The sequence below is a fragment of the Trichechus manatus genome, unplaced genomic scaffold, assembly GCF_000243295.1.
Source record: "Trichechus manatus latirostris isolate Lorelei unplaced genomic scaffold, TriManLat1.0 scaffold00030, whole genome shotgun sequence".
Taxonomy (NCBI): Eukaryota; Metazoa; Chordata; class Mammalia; order Sirenia; family Trichechidae; genus Trichechus; species Trichechus manatus.
The window spans coordinates 9,202,996-9,224,635 of NW_004443966.1; the positions used below are offsets into that span (position 1 = coordinate 9,202,996).

The 21,640-nt window shown below is 38.2% G+C and overlaps 1 protein-coding gene across 3 annotated transcripts in view; it reads left to right on the top strand.

The window, feature by feature from the left end:
• USP3 (ubiquitin specific peptidase 3) overlaps window positions 1-21,640 on the top strand; it is an 89,450-nt gene that overhangs the window by 15,838 nt on the left and 51,972 nt on the right. Inside the window, exons 2-5 of one of the 3 annotated variants that reach the window (XM_023729705.1) lie at window positions 10,529-10,589; window positions 11,889-12,004; window positions 13,332-13,416; window positions 14,640-14,771. In XM_023729705.1, coding sequence (XP_023585473.1) covers window positions 14,743-14,771 — 29 coding nt within the window. In that variant the 5' untranslated portion in view covers window positions 10,529-10,589; window positions 11,889-12,004; window positions 13,332-13,416; window positions 14,640-14,742. The remainder of the gene's footprint in view (window positions 1-10,528; window positions 10,590-11,888; window positions 12,005-13,331; window positions 13,417-14,639; window positions 14,772-21,640) is intronic. The other 2 variants (XM_023729704.1, XM_004374644.2) reach the window with 2 other exon arrangements.

The following is a 21,640-nucleotide window of genomic DNA, read 5'->3' on the forward strand; positions in this document are numbered from 1 at the left end:
AAAAAAAAAAGAAAGCTTGTAACTAGAGTGCAGTATTTGTTTACAGTTCTTTTTGTCTGGATACTGACAGTATATAAAATATTTTGTTAAAAAATTATTTGGGTTAATAATCCCCCCTTTAATGTACTTATATTATTTACTTGATGTACAGTTAGGTTCATTTGTGTTTGATTTCCACTTTAGATTTTTTTCACCTCATCTTTGTTGATTTTAAGTTTTGGAGTATATAAAACACTAACATGTTTCCAAAAAGCAAAACTGTACAGAAAGGTATACTGAGCAGTGTCACTTCCCCATCCCTTCCACTCATTCCCACCCACCCCTGTAGATAACCAATCTCATTAATTTCTGACATATCCTTCTTGTGTTTCTTTTTGTAGAAATATAGAGATACGTGAATATTTTATTTCCTTTTCTTTCTTTCGCAAAAGGTAGCAAACTGTGTCTATTGTTTTGGACTTCGCTTGATATTTTGCTTATTTTTTTTAACAGCTTTCTAGTACTCCCCTGGTGAATGTGCCACAGTGAGTTCAACAAGTCTCCTATGTGTGGGCATTTGGTTGTTTCCAATACTATGCAATTACAAATAATGCTGCAGTGAATAGCCTTGTGCAAATATATTTTTGTACCATTTGAGTATCTTCAGGGAAGAATAAAAGTTTCAGCGTTTTACTGTTTGAGCAGTAACGTGTAAGTTATTTTAAAACTTGAAGCTATGTGCCTGCCTCCTTCTATCTTCCTGTCTCCTGTGGTCTTACAAATGCATTCCGGGCTGTTGAAGTGAAATGCTTTTTATTGTAATTATTTTTTTTGTTGGGAAAACCTTGAAATGAGAGAGCTGGAAGTGGTCTTGAGAACATTTTTAGTCAAGTAGTAGCTAATCATATGCTCTGGGCCTGGATCCATTTTGAGCGGTTGACTGTTCTTGTATATACTCTTTAATGCTGATTTATCGCCTGAGTGCTCAGACCCAGCTGTTCTGGTACTTCTGTCTTACTTTTTAATTCACATTAGGCTCCTTCGTGAAGTACTGTTGACTGGCTTCTCCCTGGGGTTATAGAATGGCAGTAGGACAAGACAGTCGTACATAGATATGATAGAAACAGAGATTTGGGCATTCATCTTCTCTGATAGGTCCCAGAGTATTGCTGAATACTGTACACTGCAGCTCCTCAGAGGAACGGCATCTTGGATTCCCAGATAACGCTGCTGGCCCTCTCAGGTGATTGATGACTTCTTATCTTTGTCCCAATAAGTGGACATGAAGGTAGAAAGGAAACCTGCTGCATTGCTAGATAACTATGGGAAAGATTGGCTAGCATAGCTTCCCAGCAGAGGGGCCACAAATGGATCACGTGTGTTAAGATAGTGATATCCTCAGCCTACGAGTGGCTGGAGCTCCAAGCAGATCACCTCTGGCTTCGAGCAGCCTCTTCAGTTTATGTTACCACTTTCTCTGCATGCCCTGACATGGGAAAGGTTGGGAAGGTAGGCAGTGTTTCATTCTGTTGTACAGAGGGTCACTGTCAGTCAGAACCAAATCAACGGCACCCAACAACAACAACATGGGAGTGACAGGACAACTGAGTTTGAGTTATTAAAATATTGGTGAGATATAGAAAGAGCCAGTCCAAAACACAATGGCAGCTCAGTTTAGGATTGTCTGCCATGCCTTTACTCCCTCACCACCTCTGATGTAGTGGGGATGGTCTAGTCTTTGGATAGTTTTGCTTCCTGTTGGGGTAGAACCTCGTGAAGTTTCCCATCCTTAAGTGTACTAAAAAAATGGTGTCAGTCAGTCCAGTGAGTTGTTTGGTAGGGATACTCGTTGCCGTCAAGTCGATTCCAACTCATAGCAACCACATAGAACAGATTAGAAATGCCCCATAGGGTTTCCAAGGAGCAGCTGGTGGATTCGAACTGCTGACCTTGGCAGGGGTGGGTGATGTTACAACACTGAATACCCCTCCCTCTACAGGTGGTGGTCTGGTTATCTGTTGCTGCATAGCAAACTGTCCTGCATCTTAGTGCTTAAAACAACCATTTCATTTTGTTTTGTGGCTCAAGAATTCAGGAAAAACTTTGCATCAGCTGGAGTACCTGGGCTGGAGTATCCTCTTTTAAGATGGCTTCTTAACACACATGTCTGGTGTGTGTCTCCTTGGTGTTGCTCTTTCTCTCTGTCCACGTGGTGTCATATTTTCCAAGATCTCTCCCTGTGGTTTAGGCTTCTTGTAGTATGTTGGTCTCAGGGTGGTGAGACTTTTTTCTATGGTGGTGGCTTCCCCCAGAACAAGCATTCCAAGCAATAAATAGCAAGGAGAAGGTGTCAGTTTCTTAAGGCCTGAGTCTGCAAGTTGGCACGTCACTTCTGCCATATTCAGTTGGTAAGGGCAGTTACAGAGCCTGCCCGGGTTCAAGGAATGAGGACATAGTCCTTGCCTCTCAACAGGAGAAGTGTCAAAGAGTTTCTGGCCATCTTTAATCCACCATGAAGCCATTAAGCAGAAAGGGAAGAATGAAAATAGTTATAAGAAATGCTGAACTGTGACTTTGTCAGCAAACAGTTTGCTTATTTAATAATGATTCAGGAGATATTAATTGATCGCCAGCCTGGAATAAGAAAGGGATAGAGGCAAGAGAGAGCTGCCAGAAAGAGGAAAGTGGAAAAGATTCTCTTGGAGGAAAGAGGAAAAGCAGCCAAGATAAGCTTTGCATCGTAATTGCCTTCCCTGCCTTGGCCCTGAACTCTTGGTTCTTGTGATCTTGGCCTTTGGTCTCAACCGGACACTTTTGATCACTTTAGATTTGTGGATTTGGTGCTCACACTCGATCTCCTCCCCCGTATTTGGACCTCTGCTAGTCTCCCAAGCTCTGCCTTGGCTTACTCCTTTGGCTCTGGGCACCTCCCGTTGCTTTTTACAAGAAATCTCCTGTCGGCCTGTTCCCTGGGAATCCAGTACCCACTCCCAGAATGAGCAGCATTGGGGTGGGGGGTGTACATCAGACGGTGATTTTGGCTGCATTGGTGCTGCTTCAGTACCTTGGCAGTTGCTTAGGATAGCTTGATTTCTTCTTTTCTGGACTACATTATGGCTGGCCCAGTTCCTGCTCCTCTTTTGTGCTTTTACCAACTCCTTTCCCATCTATTATAGAGGAAGATAGGAAGGATAGACTTTAGAAGTTTGAGCCAGAATAGGCTTGTGAGCATGTGGTTCAAAGGACGTTTATGATATAAGGATGATATACCTTGTTCTTAAACATCTAAAAATACATCACTGAAGGGTCAGTTGGGTCACTCCTGCCATATATTTCTACTTGTATGTACTATAATATATATAGTCTTTTTTATGATGATACTTGCCCTATCCAGTTTCAAGAGGACTGTTGATAATTTATGAAGTGTTGTTGTTGCTGATTTTTTAATAACAGCTGCAAAAACTTGAAAGTTTTCATTGATCATATATTTATAAACCCATAGAGTTGTAATTGTGGATTTTGTTATAATTTACCACTTTTTATAATAATGTAGAATAAATTCATTTAATTAGTGCAACTCTATACCAGTATCCTTAAATTTAATACATTTTAAAATTAATTTTTAATGTAACAGTAGTAATTTTTTTGGAAAAATACAAACATTATAGTTGAAAGTGAAAATAGGTCCATGTAGCTCCAATCCCCAATCCCATTCTTTTTTATATAACTGATAACGGCTATTGTATAACCTTCCAGACTTTTAAACATTTATATACAGGTATATACACAAACAGGAGTCCCTGGTGATGCAGTAATTAAGCACTCCGCTGCTAACTGAAATGTTTGTGGTTCGAACCCAGCAGCTGCTTCGTTGAATAAAGATGTGGCAGTCGGCTTCTGTAAAGATGTACAGACTTGGAAACCCTATGGGGCAGTTGTCCTCTGTCCTACAGTGTCGCTATAAGTTGAAATCAACTCAACGGCAACAGTATATACACAGACACAAAAGTGACATTCTTCTGGACCATTTGGCAACAGTCTGTGCCTTATAAACATTATATGTGTTTGAGTTCCAGCTCTGCCCCTTACTAACTTACATAACCTCTCTGTGCCTGTCTCCTCATCTAGAAAACGAGCCAAATAATAATGTGCAGTTTACTGGATTGTCACGAGGATGGAGTGAAGTGATTTCTATAGAGTGGTTACAGTAGTGCCTGGCACGTAGTATGTAATTGTATACGTATTCTTAAATAAAAATGAACTTGCTTTAAAAAAAAAAACACATTATAGGTGTTTCCTTATTGGTTACTAACATTTTTAGTGTTGCACTTTGAAAATTGAGTGTGCGTGCGTGTGTGTGTGTGTCTGTGGCGGGGGTGTTTGAGTTTCACTGTCATAGCGATATGCTTGTCCAGAATGGTTTTGAACAGTGATTCCACAGCTCCCACCCTTGCTGTTACCGTGAGTTGTTATTACTGATAGGCAATACGGTGGGACTGTGTCTGCCTTTCGAAGTGGTGGGAAGCAGGAAAAAAAAGCTGAAAACCACTTGTTCAGAAAATTACGCTACATTAGTAGTTAATCTTTTTGCTAAGCCTTTAAAAAAATTAGGTGGGGAATGGAATTGGAAAAATTTTGTCTATAGGGGAGGATGACATGATTGTTTCATCTAATTTTTGCCTGTTCCTTATCCTGTTTTTTGTTTGAATCGTTTTATAATTAGAGGAGACACGGTCAGTGCCTACTCTTCATTTTACATTAAACAGACCCAGAGTAGTAGTGGTGTGCTGAGTTCTGTAGCTAGTACCATAACTGTAGGCCCAGGACCACAGCCCTGGTCATCAGATCCTCGCCTTTCTGAATTCTTGAGAAGATAAAGGGCCTTCTCTCCCGATTGAAGCAACTCCTGAATAATGGATGCACTCTGAATAGCTTACCTGTCTAGGTTGTGTGCTTGAACTAGCTCGTGTGTAGGGACAGTGACTAAGTTGTATCAGAAAGCAGTAGCATATGATGTTTTGTAAAAAACAAAACAAACAATTCTAGAGCACTTGTTGATAGGCCTTGAATATAAATGTAGTACTTACTCTTTGTACTAGGTTCTGTGTAGTGAACGCTAAGAGGATGTTGAAGATCAGTGGTGGTCCTGTGCATGTAGAAAGAACATTATATTCAGTGTGGGTGCCATTTGTCTTTTGAACTTGTCTTGTGAACACAACCTAAGAACATTTGTGTGTAAATAGGCCCCTGTAGCACAGGCCCCCCCCCGCCCCAGGTCTCTGCCCTTCTTTATCTGCCGCGATAAAGGAGCAGACTCTTTCCCTTTCAGGAAGAGTAGGCGTAACCCCACTCTCATCTGTAGACCGCTTGGTGCCTTCTCTCTGTCTCTGTGCCCCTTCAGTTCTCACCTCCTGGTTTCCAGAAGAGTTAAAGCATTTGGGGGCTTTAGGAAGAAGACAGGAGTCGGAGGCATGTTTTGGGGACTGTTCCCGCCACCTCCCCTTGGCATATGTAATAGCTTCTACCTCCTTGAGAATGGCCCAGCTCAGGAGGGGATCAAGAGTCCTTATTCACTCCTGCTTGAATTCACGACTTAAAGAGCTTGAGGCTGAGGTGAACACAGGACCAGAGGGAGGTTCTGAGGCCATGGCTGAAGGACAAGGGGAGTGGAGGGGGCCTAGTTAGTGCCAGCTTCCTGTCTGAGATGCCCAGGGGCTGAGAGGAGAGACACTGGGGTCGGATTGGAAGAACCCAAGCAGACGGGAGAGATTTGCTAGAGGAGAGAGTGTCTTGGTTGGAGGAAAGTTTATAACCTGAGTGAAAGAAGAGGAGACTTACTCCATTTATGAGACTCCAAGTGACCCTACTCTGGCCAAGTGTAGCATTAGTGGGAGCAGTCCATTGCCTGGCTTCCGCTTCCTTGACGTCACCTTGAAGAATAACTGAAGTATAACTCGGTAATAAAGAGCCCTTGTAAGTTGCTGTACTTATCTGTTTGAACTTCTGTAAGTTTCCATCCTTATCACCTGCTTTCTCTCAGTACCAGCTTTTAAGATTAAATAATGGAAACAAAAGCCTTTGTAATATTTTTATGTTTTGCTGAATAAAAAATATAATATATTCATAGCTTTAAAAATGTTTTAAATATATTTAATACTTATAATAATATTTAAACATATTTATGGACTGTGCAGTTTTATTGTGTATATGTTATATTTCAGCAATGTTGTGGTTCATGTAGAGTTTTAAAGAAGAGTCTGAAAATCTCTAATACTGTTGCTATGGGAAATAGTTTCTTCTTATAGATGAACTTTTGGAACTCAGCCATCTGTAAATTGAGACTACATTTTTTAATAAGATAGTTCTCCTCAAGGTGATTAAAATAAATGATTTTAAGATTAGCTATAGTATTTTTTTATTCATGCTACGACCTGTTCTACTATTCTTGCCGGTAACTGAGAGGTAATTTAATGGTGCTGATGTTTTTCGTTGTATTTTGTAATTGTCCTGAGTTCATTAAGGGCTCTTAGTTTGTATAAACAGAGTGAACATTCCCCAGAGTATTGCAATAAATAGTTTCAGAATTTCCCATCTTACCCCATTTTCCATAGCTTCCTAGCCTTGCTAGTGCCTGTCTAATGCCAATGTATTAAGCCTTCAGAGAGTACTGTCATTTAAATAGCCCAGACCAACTGTCCTAGCACACACTAAGTCTTAACTTTCTTATTGTAAATGTTCATGCTAGAAGAAATTGAATTTCTTGACTCAGAAATTGAAGTCGATTTGAGATTTATTAAAAGGCAGAGTCACATGTTTTTAACATTTGGGAAGTCAATATTACATTTCCTTTTATTCTCTCTCTTCATCTCTGTCTTAAGTTGCACGTTTTTGTTAGTTGCCCCCGAGTTGACTCTGACTCCTGGCAACCTTATGTACAACAGAACAAAACATTGCCCGGTCCTGTACCATCTTCATGATCATTGGTATGTTTGAGTCCATTGTGACTGTGTGTCAGTCCATCTCATTGAGGGTTTCCCTTGTTTTAGCTGACCCTCTACTTTACCAACCATGATGTCCCTTTCTAGCCAAGTTGCATGGGGGTGTTTATTGATTTAATAATAAACTCTTCCTTCCTTCCTTTACTTTACTTCTCTCCTTTTTCTCCTCCTCTTCTTGCCCTCTGTTGTTATTTGCTGTTGAGTCAGTCCAACTCATGGCAATCCCATGTGTGCACAGTAGAACAGCTGTTCCATAGGGTTTTCAAGGTTGTGACCTTTTGGAAGCAGATCACCAGGCCTGTCTTCTTAGGCGCCTTGGGGTGGATTTGAACCACGAGCCTTCCCACTAGTGGAGTGCTTAACTGTTTGTGCCACCCAGGGACTCCTTCCCTCCTCTTCAAAACCAAACCCATTGCCATGGAGTCGACTCTGACCCGTAGGAACCCTGTAGAACAGAGTAGAACTGTCCCATAGGGTTTCCAAGGCAGTAATCTTTATGGAAGCAGATTGCCACATCTTTCTCCCGTGGAGCAGCTGATGAGTTTGAAACGCCAGCCTTTTGGTTAGCAGCTGAACACTTAACCACTGCACCACTGAGGCTCTTTTTCTCTTCTAATCAATAGTAAATAGCAGGTCAAACAACAGTACTGTAATTAATGTACTAAGGAAAGGTGGGGCCCTTGGCTTGAAGGAGATTTTACCACTTAAAGCTTTGATCTTCAGAAATATTACTGGTTAAGAGCTCGTCTGCTGACCAAAGGTCAACAGTTGGAATCCACCAGCCACTCCTTGGAAACCCTAGGAGGCAGTTCTACTCTGCCCTGTAGGGTTGCTATGAGTCAGAATCGACTCCACGGCAACAAGTTTGCTTTTGGGTTTTGTGCTGGCCAGACAGGTGAGATCCTTGGGCGGTATCTTACAGTGCTGGCTTTTGTTCATGTCCTGGTTCCACCACTTACTGGTTCTGTGACCTCAGGCCGGTTACTTAGTCTCTCTGAGCTTCACTTCCCCATCTGAAAAGTGGCGATGATAATAGTACCTTTAGGTTGTGGTGAGGATTAAGTATGATAATAGTAGTTAGAAAAGTACCAGGCACCTAGTAAAGGCTATTTTAGCTGTTTTATCTGCTGCTCTGGGCCACCAGTTTTCAACCTCTGCTATTTTTTTTCTGTGCAGTTTGCTTTCCTCTTCTCTTCTCAACATATATCTGGATCATTCTACCAAGACAGTACATACAAATCCAGCTCATTTTTTAAAATTGAGGTTTGATGTACATACTGAAGAGTACAAAATCTTAAGGTGCATAATAATGTGTCATGTTAGAAACCAGTCTCTTATTTTTATTGATTCAGTTCCCTCAACAAACATTTGAGTGTGTGCTCGTCACTGGTCTAAACACTGACGTTCTAGAATGAATAAGATGGTAAGTCTGCCGTAGTTGGATTCCCTGTCCAATTCACAGACCTTTGCTGAATAGCCTTCAGTGATATTACTGAGTTTAGGAATATAAGCTTACTGATGCCATTTACTTTTAGGGAGCTATTTCAGGGAACAACTTGACTTCTCCACCATCTAGGATGTTAAATCTATCATGTGTATTTCTTTGACGATTTGGGTTTTTCTTTTTTCCTTGCACAGATGATCATGATGTGGGAGTAAGCAGAGTAAAGCAATCGTGTGACAAGCGTACAAGTTCTTTTTCCCCTTCCCTTCTGCCCTGTAAGCTTTTCTCTGTAGATTTGGATTGAGTTTTACAGTTTATCTTTGGTGAGAGCTCAGGAGAGGACAGAAACTCTTGAAACAGTGCCTGAGAATGAGAAGGGGGAAAATTGCACAGTTTCAGAAGAATATTAATGTCGAGACCAAAACTTCAAAAGCTTTTAGAAGATATTAATTTTCCACCAGTTCTGCATGTATAGGTGCATCAGTTTATTACACAGAACTTTTCTTCCCTGTCTCTCGGAAAGCTGTTTTGAAACTATTGTTGAAAATTAAGTTGCATCCATCTGTGTAAAGAAACTTAGGCCAGGCATTTCTATGTTGCCTTTATTTTTGGGGGGTTAACATTAGCTTAACTGATTTGCTTGATCCCCTCTCTTTAGAAAGGATTTACAGTGGCCTCCTCAAGACATTTCACAGAAATATTTTAATTGTTTGGATAGAAGTCCATCTTGACATTCTGCCGTATAAATTCACCTTCACATAAAGAGAACAGTCTCCAACAACATTATGCTAATGGCTGTGGAAGAGGAAGAAAGAAATTTTGTTGATGAGTTATGTGTAATAGATTTAGTTCCAGATTCACAAGTTTAACATATTTGAAAGCCTAGAGAGTGTTAAATAGGTTTTATTAAAACTAATGTTTTTCATAATGGAAAACATTTTTGTATTTACAAATTGTGTGGGCTTTTATTTTGTTAACGAGTCCCCTCCCTCCATTTCCTTTTTCTTTCTTTTTTAACAGTTAGAAAGGCCTGTTTGATGAGGGAAGAGAGATGTAGGTGGGAACCAGTTCTTGGAAGAACTTGGTATCCTATACTAAGAAAGCTGAACTGAATTTCTACAAGTATTGAGTACCTACTATGTGCCAGGCAGTAGATTTATTATAATCCTAAGTGTTCGGTTGTGCTGTGATGTCCCTCCCATGCCCCTAGGAAGTTGACTAGTGGTTCCCAGGGGGTCACCTAAGAGTTACCTGGGAAGCTACTTTTCTCAAAATACAAGTTCTTTGTCCTCCTATCCCTATCCCAACTTAGATAACTACCTGGTAGAACATACGTGCTTTGTAAAAGCTTTCCAGGTGATTTTTAGATCCCTACCCTTTTGAAAATTATTTTTATATAGACTTGAGTTTTGTTTTTTTTTTTTAAATCAAATGAGTAAATAGCAAGTGAAATTGTAATCGCTGTTTTAAAAGTTTTGATACCCCTTCTTGCATACCCCACCCCCATAATACTTAAACTGATATAATTATGTCCTACTACACCCTCAGCAAGAATTATGTGCAGCTGTCATATTTAGAGTTATATTTTATGACACTGAGACATTAATTTGGGAAAACTGGGCTTACTCTTCCTAACTGTATCTCTAGGTTATGCCTTTTACTAAATGAACTCAGAGAGATGTCATTTATAGTGGTATATGACCTGCGCGGCAAAGACCACATGATCCAAAAAAAACTCTGAACTTTTACAGAATGTTTTATAGGAAAATAGACTATTGCTAACTTGTTGGAGACCATGGCGAAAGGGAATAAGTAATAAAGTGGAAAAAATATGTATGTGTCTAACTTGTGGTTAAGCTATTTGAGTTGAGTCAACAATTAAAATGAGCAGCTGTTGTGGACGTGGGTTTAAGTTCTTTCCAGTATAGCTTTGATTAGGCAGCCATTTTGTGTAATTGCACTCACAAAGCAGGGATTTGTGATTTCAGTACACCTAAGCAGCCATGGTATTTATAACCTAATCACAGGATATGACATTACAGATTAGGGGAGAAATTGGGAAGTAATACGATACAATTGGTATATTGTGTATTTTTCTTTTTATTAGTGTGCCGGTCCAACAAAAGCCCCTGGGTCTGTTTGACTTGTTCAAGTGTCCACTGTGGAAGGTAGGTGACATACTTACTAATTCGCTACCCTGCTTGCTTTTAAATTTGCCTTTAAGCTTTATGCCAAAGTTTTGTTGATTTGAACTTATTTAGTACATATAGTTGCTTAATCACAGTGTGTAATTCTCTGTAGGGCTTCCCTCTTCCAGTAGAATCCCTTTGTTTAGTGACACAATTGGGAAGAATCTAGGCAGAATACCTTGATACTCAGAAGAATTAGTTTGATGATCAAGATAATCTAGTAATACTTGACTAAAAAATTAAACGAGAACTTCGACATCTTGAATTAAAAGCCTACCTTATGGTAGTTTTTTAAACCTTTTATTGGGGGAAATTTCAGCATATATGAAAATAGAGAGTTAATATAATTAAGCCCCACGTTCTCATCACTCAGCTTCAACAGTTATCAGTGCATGACCAGTCTTGTTTCACCCGTTACCCCATCCCTGCCTTTGCTGGCTTAGTGAATCCCAGATATCCTATCGTTCTTCTGAAAATAGCTAAAGTATTTACAGAGAAAGGAATTCTCTTTAAAATGATCTCATAGAGTTCATTATTAATTCCTGCCTAAAAAACAAAAACCAAACCCACTGTAGTTGAGTCAATTCCGATTCATAGTGACCCTATAGGACAGAGCAGAACTGCCCCACAGGGTTTCCAAGGCTATAAATCTTTACCAAAGCAGACTGCCACATCTTTTCCCCACGGAGCATCTAGTGGGTTCGAACCATTGACCTTCTGTTTAGCAGCTGAGTGCTTTAACCACTGCACACCGGGGCTCCTTAATTCCTGTCTAACATGTGCCAACTGTTTCATTGTTCCATTAAAACATTTTGCTTCCAAATGACTTAGCTCTCCTCTCCCCCAGTTCAAGCCTGAGCATTTCTTTCCAGGTCTTGGCTTCCAGATGATGCTAGTTTAGTAGCTCTTTTCCTCTAACACAAACTCAAATACCAACCTTTGTATTTTTTAGCCTGGTAGTAGCACATTTATCTCTACTGCCCTTTTAGCTTAGAAATTGCACTTCGAATTTACTTCAGAATAGCTTAGCAGCAAGCAGACGGGAAATCATACTCAGTCATACAGGCTGAAATCTATATTGTATTCATCTGAAATATTTCCCCATTGTTATTTTTAAACCCTCATTGCATGCAGAAAGCATCTTTGTTCAGTTAACTTTTGATTTTTCACATTTTGAGTCCTGGAATTGAGTGTTTTTTCCATGTACACTTAAGAGTACCTTTGGAAAATGTTAACTGCATATCTTAATTGTGGCTGTTGTGGTTTTGAAATCTCTAGGATTTGGGGAACCTGAAAATACTTTGTACAGATAACATTTTTTTAAAAAAGAAGAAAAGTAGAAGCACTTAAATTCTGCACTTGAAGAGACAGATTCCTCTCCTAGATTTTGAGAGGTGAGAATTATAATGCAATCAATTTATCTAGCTCTGTTCTCCAGTTGTCTCATAGTGCTCTACAACCTAAATCTTGAAGGTCATGTGCCAACAAAAAGACCTGGCAGGCTCTCAAAAATGGGAGAGATTAGTGTTCTTAATAGCAAGCAACAAACAATTCTCTATGCATGTTTTGGAAAAATAAATTAGAAATTTTCTAGTCTCTGCAGGTGGGCTGTTTCCCATTACAAGCAATCTTAAATTTAGAAATTCAGCAGGGTTTCAGAGAAATAAGATTAAATAGATGAAACAGATAATAGAGTGGCCTGAAAACTTGGATCTCCATTTTACATAGCTGATTGGTTAATTTTCTGTTAATCTTGTATGCCTGGGTGTGGGTTGCCACGTATTCAGATTTTTCAGTGATTTTAAACCACTTGGTCTGAAGAGAACTCTTAAACCGAATATTCTTTCAGTTAGGAAAAATAGTTTATGAAGAGCATGTTTAGTTATATTTTCTGTTGGTCTTCATGACGCCTTCACATCTAAGTCACTTTTTAAATTTTTAAGATTGTTGTTAGAAATCTGTAGCTTATATATAGAGTGAGACACTTTGTCTTGTGCTGTAGGTCAAAGTGTCTAGTTAAAATCTAAAATGAGATGAAGGAAATACTTGTTTTTATATTAGTCATCTTAAACAAAACTGTTACTTTCTGAGGGATGTATTTGGGCGTTAGCCAAAACATTGCTAATCTTAATGTCAGCGGAAATCACGCTTCTTACTTTATCACTGACATACATTGTAACCATTTAAATATCCAGTATATTTAGACACTGCAGTTTCATGGTGAAATGAGCTACATGTACTTTATACCGTTGATCAGTTTTCAAAGATTAGAAAGCGGTAATGCCCTTTATTATTATTATTGTTCAGTATTGCTTTTTCTTTGGTTCTGAAGATATTCCTCATTGTAAACATTGCTATTGGTTTTCATGGTGTACAGTACTACAACAACAGTACAATAAATACATATCAGCATAGAAAATTGAGCTAATTAGTTATAGAGCTTATATGATGCCTTGGATATTGAGCTTATATGATACTTTTTAAGTTCAGTATCAGATGTTTCCTGATTTATGCAGTAACATCTTATGTCAAAATATGTGCTTAATGTGACCACTTTCTAAGCAGTTATATTGTTTGAATTCTGAATAAATGGTAGTTAAGCATATAAAGGAGAATACTAACAAAAATAATTGTTAACATCCATTCATTTATTATGTGCCATGGATTAGTTAATTACCCAACAACCCATGAGATATAGGTACTGTTTTCTCCATTTTACAGATCAGGAAACCGAAGCACAGAGAGGTTAAGTAACTCACCCAAACTCACATAGCCAGACTGTAACAAAGCCTGCTTTTGAACACAGGTGGGCTTATACTCTTATTTATGGTTTTATTTTAGTCCACTTTTTGGATAGAGGACCCATGTACACTCAAATGTTAGTTATGTTTACCACTCTTAATGGGAAAAGAACACTGTCAAACTCTGAGTTGAGGTTAGCAGTGCTTCTGATGCTACCAGCTTTCCTGGGATGTAGAGACTGGGCTTAAAAGTTGATCCTCCCTTCCTTCCACAATTCTCCTACTTCCCCAAGGTAAGTGTTGCTGCTCCTGGTGCAGCTAAGGTGCCTCATGATGAATTATGTTAGCTTAACTCCCTGAACCTGCTTCTTTTGGCACCATTTAACCAACATTTGTTTTGACTGTTCTGACTGTTCAAGTCGGCCTTGCCTTCTACAGATTGGCTTATATTTAGGAACTGGGAGATATTTGTTTGATAAACGAGGGTCTTCATAGTAGTGGTCAGTTACAACATCGTGCAGTATTTAGGTGAAGGTGTGGATGAATTTGGGTGCATACCATGTGCATATGAACTCTCATTTTGCTTGTTGTAATACAGTGATTTAATAAATGAGTTGGAAAGCATTACAGATTTTTATAAAGGTTGTCAGCCTTCTATTATCTTTGTCCATGTTGAGAAATAACAGTTTATATAAGCTTAAAATGATTTGTATTTTGTGTGGATCATTTCTAAACAAACCCCTTTCAGCATGAGTGGAGCTGATTATTCAGGTGTTCAAATAAAAGATCTGAAGCCATATCGATGAGAGAGAGGTGGAACATCATCTTGTTTCCATGTCCAACTCTCACATCTTATATTAAGCAGCATCCAGAGTAGACAGAGCATGTGGCCCTGTGGAAAGTGGTTGAGTAGTTTAGTTTACAAAGCTTGTCTTTGATAACAGCCTGAGTTGGGGTTAGTGGTGTAAGAAAAAGCTTGAAAAAAGAAAAAAGCTATAGCAAAGGAGTTTATAAATGATAATATCAATGGTGTTGAAGCTGATTTGCATAGATAATGCCTTCCCTTGCGTGACCCTAGTGTTGTGTATAATTAAGAGTTGACTGTAATAGCTGATTGCAAAAAAAGGAGCATGTTTTAAGTATTCAGACTAAGAAATCACTAAATGATCGAATGCTCTTTAGGAGTATTCTTTCTCGTTCTGATTTGATTAACATGTAATTTTCCTGCTACTTTAACTTCCAAAGCAATATTTAGATTAAAATAAATCTTCATTTGGTTTTTTGTAAGGTATGTGAACGGCCATGCCAAAAAACATTATGAAGATGCACAAGTACCCTTAACCAACCATAAAAAATCAGAAAAGCAAGATAAAGCTCAGCACACAGTGTGTATGGATTGCAGTAGCTACAGTACATACTGGTAAGTTAATATTTTCTAGAAATGCTTTTCCTTCCTGTATATGTGCAAGTGTTCTCTTGTCTCCCCCGCCCCCCTTCCCCAACCTCTAAGCTGCTGCCGTGACCCCTTTCAGTCTTGTGAGGATTCACAGGGGACTGGAGCCACCAGGAACGCCTACCCCCATTCTTTCCAGTTTTACTTCACATTGTTCCTTTCAACTTCTAGGCCTCTTCTTCTCTCCCACCCCTGCTCCCTGTTTTATCCCAGTAAGCTTCTGGGAAATGAGAGATATCTATTTCTTTGTTACTGTTCATTATCATTCTTTTTCTTTTGTTTTGGTTTTTAATTGAAGGATGATATGATAAAAACCTATGTTCCTGCTTTTCAGTTAACATTTTGTCATGTAAGCTTCAAAATTTTCACTTCTTTATTTAAAAAAAAAGGTTTGACAGTCTTCCTTCTCCAGGCTCAGCCTCCTTCTCTCCTCCTACCCTAGAGGTACATGTCAAGAGGTTCGGTTGTAGCCCGTTAGTCTGTTTTTTAAAAAGTATCTCCTTCTTTGAAAGGACATTGGAGACTCTGTTCTTTGTAATATAATATGCATGTCTGTTTCATAGAAATGACAGTAAAGTAGATATCTGTTTTTGGGGCTACTTAGAACTAGGCTGGGTTATTTAGCCTACACGTGATATTTAGCAATCCATATCCATTTAGATGCTCAAAAGGCCAGTATATTTTGCCATTTCGGTTTCAGTGTAAAGCACATTTCCTTCCTTGACTAATAAATTATGATGGATAACTCTTTACTTGTTTTAATCAATTTGCTTTCCGTTCAAGAGGTTGTTGACATTGCAGAGGGAAAAAAACAGGCTTACGCTTAAAGTCTCGCCTTTGGGGGATTTTTTTCCCCTGCCAGACAGCCCTTGGATGTCACCTGAAGGCAGTACTGGACAGGGATGGGGACTTAAAGTTCAAATATCATTTTGAGTCACATTTTCAGTGCTCATCCTTTTTACATTGTCCTTAGTGGATAATTGTATTGTAGAAAGGTGTCCATCAAAAGGAGGAAGAAAGGTCAGTGGTTTTCTAGGTCTGTTAAATTTTTACAGGTTTAACATTAGTCAATTTTGGCTATTGAATAAAATATCTTAAGGTTTAGTCATTCAGATCACTACTACTTCAGTGATCCTTTGTGTGGAAGAAGGCCTCCAGGCCTAGAAGACAGACAAGCTAGAGATAAATGAAGATTTCAGTAAAAATGAACATCTTCCCAAGATTTGCTCACCAGAGCTAGCGTTCACTTTTTTATTAGTTGCTGTTATGTAACACTGCTTCCTACAAGAGTTAAGCAGGAGCCAGTCTGCTGAAGTATTTTCCTTTGTATTTCCCATTCCTTTGGGAAACTTATATACGAGAATGACATAGCTGCCTAATTTACAGAGCTGTGTGTTTCTCTGGTTGTGAGGACTTCCGCTTTAGACAACAGAAATTCAGACCATTCTCGAAGTCTCTCAGAATCATTGTCATGGGGCATGCCAACTTATGCATACCAGATGGCGAAAACATTCACTCTTTGCTTTTTTATTATTATTTTTTTTATTTTGCACTCTTGATTTTCAGTTAGCAGTGGATATGAATTGCTTGATAGGAAGTTTGGAAATAAACAAGTAAATCTCTGTGTGCTGTAGGTTTGTAGTAGGTTTTCTGGCTAGTTGTGAGATTCTGAGGAAGCAGCTCTTTGAGGAGATTTTAAGAACAGTGGAGTGGAATTATATTCATAGGCCTCCTAAGTATAGGTTATATACTTTAATGACTTTATGTATTGCATGTTGAGGGAATACTTTCATCAAATAGAAATTAGAATTTAATTTGTTTTATATTTGTGTGGTGTGCGAAAGTGCATGTGGTTTCTTGACTGAATTGGAATTAACTGGCAGATCTTAAACCTTGGGAAATATATGCCATGGCAGAGACTTCTTGGCTGGTTGCCAGTCTTTTGTGTGAAGTTATCCAGAGCTGTGAGTGTGCAGACACCCAGGGCTTCTGAAGGGCAGGAAGGGGGCTGCAGCTGGTCACATGACCATCTCGTTCATGGGTTAGAGAGCGAACTGCCAGGGAGTCATCCAGATCACACTGACGGCCAAAAAGGAACCTGTGATACTTGCAAACCAATGAAGCTGTAGTTTCAATTAACATTTTCCCACACCTCACAGTAACTAAGAAATAAAAAGAGATTTCCTCTCTCTGGATGGTGTGTTTTGTGTGTGTGTGTGTTTGTTATTTTTTAGTGCTCTTCTGTAATTTCACTTCAGTTTATGCGTTTTCCTTGTACATAAACGTTCTGTGGTTAGATGGAATGATTTGCTTCAGATATAAAGTATTGGTGTATTGTGTTTAACCTACTTGATTATGAATTATTATGCTTGTAGTCAAAATATTCTGATGTTAGCTAATGTTAAAGCCCCTTTCCCAGTGTTCTGTACTCTAGAGAAGTTGTAGCATACTCTCAGACTTAGTTTTTCTATCTTTATTTTCTCCCTACCAGGAATCCCTGCCTTGTCCTATCTTTTCATATCCTTTATGAAATTATCACCGATCCCTGCCCCTCTCCCCCAAGCCCCAGTTGAGCTGGATGTGATCTTGTGTGACTCATAGTTCTTGGGATACTTGTGCTTTCCTACTGCACACTTAGTTATTTGGTAAACGTCCTTGGGGGCTTCAGGAGCCATGTGTCACATCTTCACATCTGCCATAGTACTCAGTGTCTTGTGCAGAGTCGGCAGTATATGTTTGAAAGATTGAATTTTGTTAACTTCCAAAAATGGGGGAGGTTATACCAAATCAATAATATTGGCTCCTCTGGTCAGCTTGGAAGACTGAACAGCTACAGAATGTTTTTCCCGAAGAAGACCTAAATCATGGCATTGTTGTTGTTGAGTGCCGACAGTTCAGAGTAGAACTGCCCCACGGGCTTTTCTAGGCTGTAATCTTCAAAGAAGCAGATTACCAGGTCTTTCTCCCAAGGAGCTGCTAGGTGGGTTTGAACCGCCAACCTTTTTGGTTAGCACTTGAGTGCTTAAGCATTTGTGCTGCCAGGGCTCCTTAATCATGGCGTAGATGAGCTATATTATTTCTCTCCCAAGAGGGACACCCTCAGTTCTGATATAAACAGGACATCTAGAAGAAGCACATGTTAACCAAGCAGAATAAGATAAAATGAGTCACTATTCCAAAAGAGGGAAAGCAATACCAAAAGGAATAATTTTGATTTGACAGGAACTCATTCCTTTGGGGGATAAATCAGATCAACATGGTACCAACTTAGAGGTAAATGAAGATTTCAATACAGATGAAAATCTTCCCAAGATTTGCACACAAGGGCTAGTGTTCAGTTTATTGTTTAAGTAGCATTTCCTATACCCGTACCCTAACTTCCCTCCCCCAACCAATATAAATGGAGTTGTGTATGGAATTCATTATTGTGATTGAAAGAAACAGAGATTAAATTAGGAACTTTTATTTGATTTCTTAAGTAGATAGACATTTGGAATTAGTAGATTTAAAATACTAAGCAACTATAATTTTTTACTTTTGACATTGTATTGCCAACTTTGATCCTTATCAATAATAACTGAATTTTTGAGAATGTAAAAGTGTGAAAGGGATGTCAAAACTAAATTACTGGAATTTTCCTTTTCAGGCAGGTAATGTTTTAAAACATTGCCTTCAAACAAAGAACTGTTATGAAATGTTAACTGATTTATTTGTCTAGAAAAAAGACTTGTATTTCAGATTTTAAACACTTGCAATAAATAGCAGTTTTATTTAAAATTAATAAAAATAAAGCTCTTATTTGTGGGTTTAAATTCGTACTGGATCATTTTCAAAGGCAGTTATGATTAAAAATAAAAAAGGAAAATCTTTGTTGATTATACCTGTAAACTATTCGGACACAAATTTTCAGTGTTGTAAAATTAGAAAACGGGGGTTTTTTATTTAAAAATAGTATTTTGAAGTTCAAAAGGAAACTTTCTAACAGAGGCGGTCTGAAAACACGAAAGGCTCTTCTTTAATAAGCTGGTATTTGTCTTTCAACGAAGGATGTGGGCTTCTCTGCAGGTATTCTTCTAATTTTCCATAATTGGCTTATTTGATGGCAATATATCAAATTTACTAACAGATACTTTAAAAATAAGCTTACTTTCTAAAAGAATTCTTTTGGGTTTTAACTTTTTTTGGTTTGAAATAGATGGAGTCTTTATAATATCAGTGGTTTTTTTAAAAAATTTTTTTTTTCAGTATTCTTCATCTGTCATTCATAATAAAACCAGAGGTCACATTTGCCCCTAAGTATCAAAATGTTATACAAGTGAATGGAAAGGAGTTTAAAACTTAGTGGAGGACCTGACACTGCCTCCTTCTTGAGGGGTACTTTTTGCATGTAGGTTTTTTTTTTTTTTGTTATGTTTTGTTTTTATATTAGTGTTTATACGTAACTTCCTGTATGAAGATAACTTTGTAGCCAGTAGATAAAGGACTTGTGATGGAAGGATTTCTTTATAGTTGTGTAAAAAAATCAGTTTCATTATATTATGATTTCTTCTTATTTTAGATGAGTAAAGGATAGTTTGGTTTGGGAATGTTTTTTCAGTTTTTCAAGAATATGATGTGGAACCTCATTTCTTGGGTAGTTCTGATAGCACCAGCAGCAGGAATGAAGCACAAGTTAGAATTTTAAAGCTGAGAAAGAGGGAGGGATTTTTCTCTGTCTGGGTGTGATGTACTCAATCAGGTGGAAACATTTTGGGTGAGAAATAAAGACAGGAAAAATGGCAGCTTTTGATGAAAGAGGCTATTTATACAAAATAATCTTAAAATATTCTTAAGAGAAGCTAGTTGATAACACATTCAGTTCATACCATGCTAGGGAAAAGTAAAACACTAGGCTGATATATAATATGAAAATGTATATCCTTCACATATGTAAATTTCTCAATCTTGTATTCTTTGAATAGAAGAAAATAGTGGTAGGGAGAATTTAAAAATCTTATCTATTTGACTTTTAGAGAATATTTTTGTATATGTATTTGTAATTAGGATTGTCTAAAATCAAGTTTTAAACAAAGATTAGAGCTATACAATAGAAAATAAATACCATTGTCTAAATTCCTTTTTCTGACTTAGTCTCACTGTGTTCTAACTCTCCATTCCTGTTGAGGTGAAGTGGCCTTTCTAAGAGTAAAAAGAAGGACTAGCTTGAACAGAACTGTCTTCCCTTTTCAGCTTGTTTTCTATTTGCTTTTTCCGTCTCTGAGGTTAAGATTTATAACATTCTCCTTTTATTTTCAGTTTTTTATTGTTTAGTAATGGGAGTTGTAGGCTAAGAATTTTCCTTTCGAGTGCAGCTTTAACTGTCTCCCATATATATTGATATGTATTGTTTTTATTATTATTTCACAGATACTCTGCAGTTTACCCTTTTATTTCTTCTGATTTAAAAGTGTGGAGAGACTATATTTCTAAGTGGTCAAGTTGTAGTTTCTACTTTTGTTGCTTATTTCTGTTTTTTTTTTTTTTTCTTGCATATGGCCTGTGCTGTTTATGCTTTTGGCATCTTATGGATGCTGTCTTTTTTAGAGTCTCATAAATAATCATTTTAAAGGTTTCATGGGCACTTAAAAAGAAAGTAAACTAAGCATTCAGCTCCAGAAGTTAAAAAAGAAAAGTAACAGAATAAAAGAGAGCAGAACCAAAGGAGTTAATAAAACTAAACAGATATTTAATAAAAAGAAGATATCAAAGCAGTAGCATTGGTGGATAAACCTGAAGAACGGCTTCAACCCAAGAAACCACTGTCTAGCCTCACCACAGGTCCCGGGTGGTGCAAACGGTTTGTACTCGACCACTAACCAAAAGGTTGGCAGTTCAGATCGACCCAGCAGTGCCACAGAGAAAGGCCTGGACATCTGCTTCTGTAAAGATTACAACCAAGAAAACCACATGGAGCAGTTCTATTCTGTAACACATAGGATTGCTATAGTTGGAATCAGCTCAATGGCAGTGGGTGTAAGCCTAACCAAGAGAAAAGGGGAAAAAGGATAAATACAAAAAACTTTGGAGCAACAAAGGAGAAATAACCATAGATATGAGAAATTAGAAGCTAATAGTTGGCATAATTTTTCATTACAAATATATGGAAATCTGGATAGAATGAATAACTTTCTTAGAAATATAAATGGTCAAAATTGATTCCAGCCAGAAAACTTACAATGAATAACTATGGAAGAAATTGAGAGAGTTGTGAAGAGTTAATTCTTGCTTCTCATGCACCAGGCTTAGCTTGCTTCATAGATTAATCCCTTCTCATCTCATGGAATGATACAGTTTAAAGTTACCCATAGCACAGGAAGAATTTTTACAAAGCATTGTACAGTTACCAGAACTTGAAATAGATAACACAAAACTCATTTTTTTATTAACTTAATCTGTACATTGAGATAGGATTTTAACTATTCTTTTGTAGCTTCTGCTGGATTATAGGCTTTTAAAGTAAGAGCTGAAGTTAAGGTGTATATGTAAATTAAGCAGAGAAGAGTGATAATGTTAAAGTCAAGACGTGCCAGACGTTCAGGGATGAAGTGGAGAAGAGACACTAGAGATTGAGAACTTAATTCCTTTTTAGAGGGAAGAGGTCATGTCTTAGGAAGAGCCTTGGGTCTGAAGTAGAATACCTAGGTTCAAGTCTTGACAGGCTTTGAAATATAGGCAGGGTGACAGTGGCGTCACTAGGGCTGGTGTCACCCAGTGTGGTAACTCATGTTGTCACCCCCCCGCCCCCCCCATGGGTGAGGTCAGCCAGCAGGGGTGCAGGGGAACTGCCTCCTGGGCGG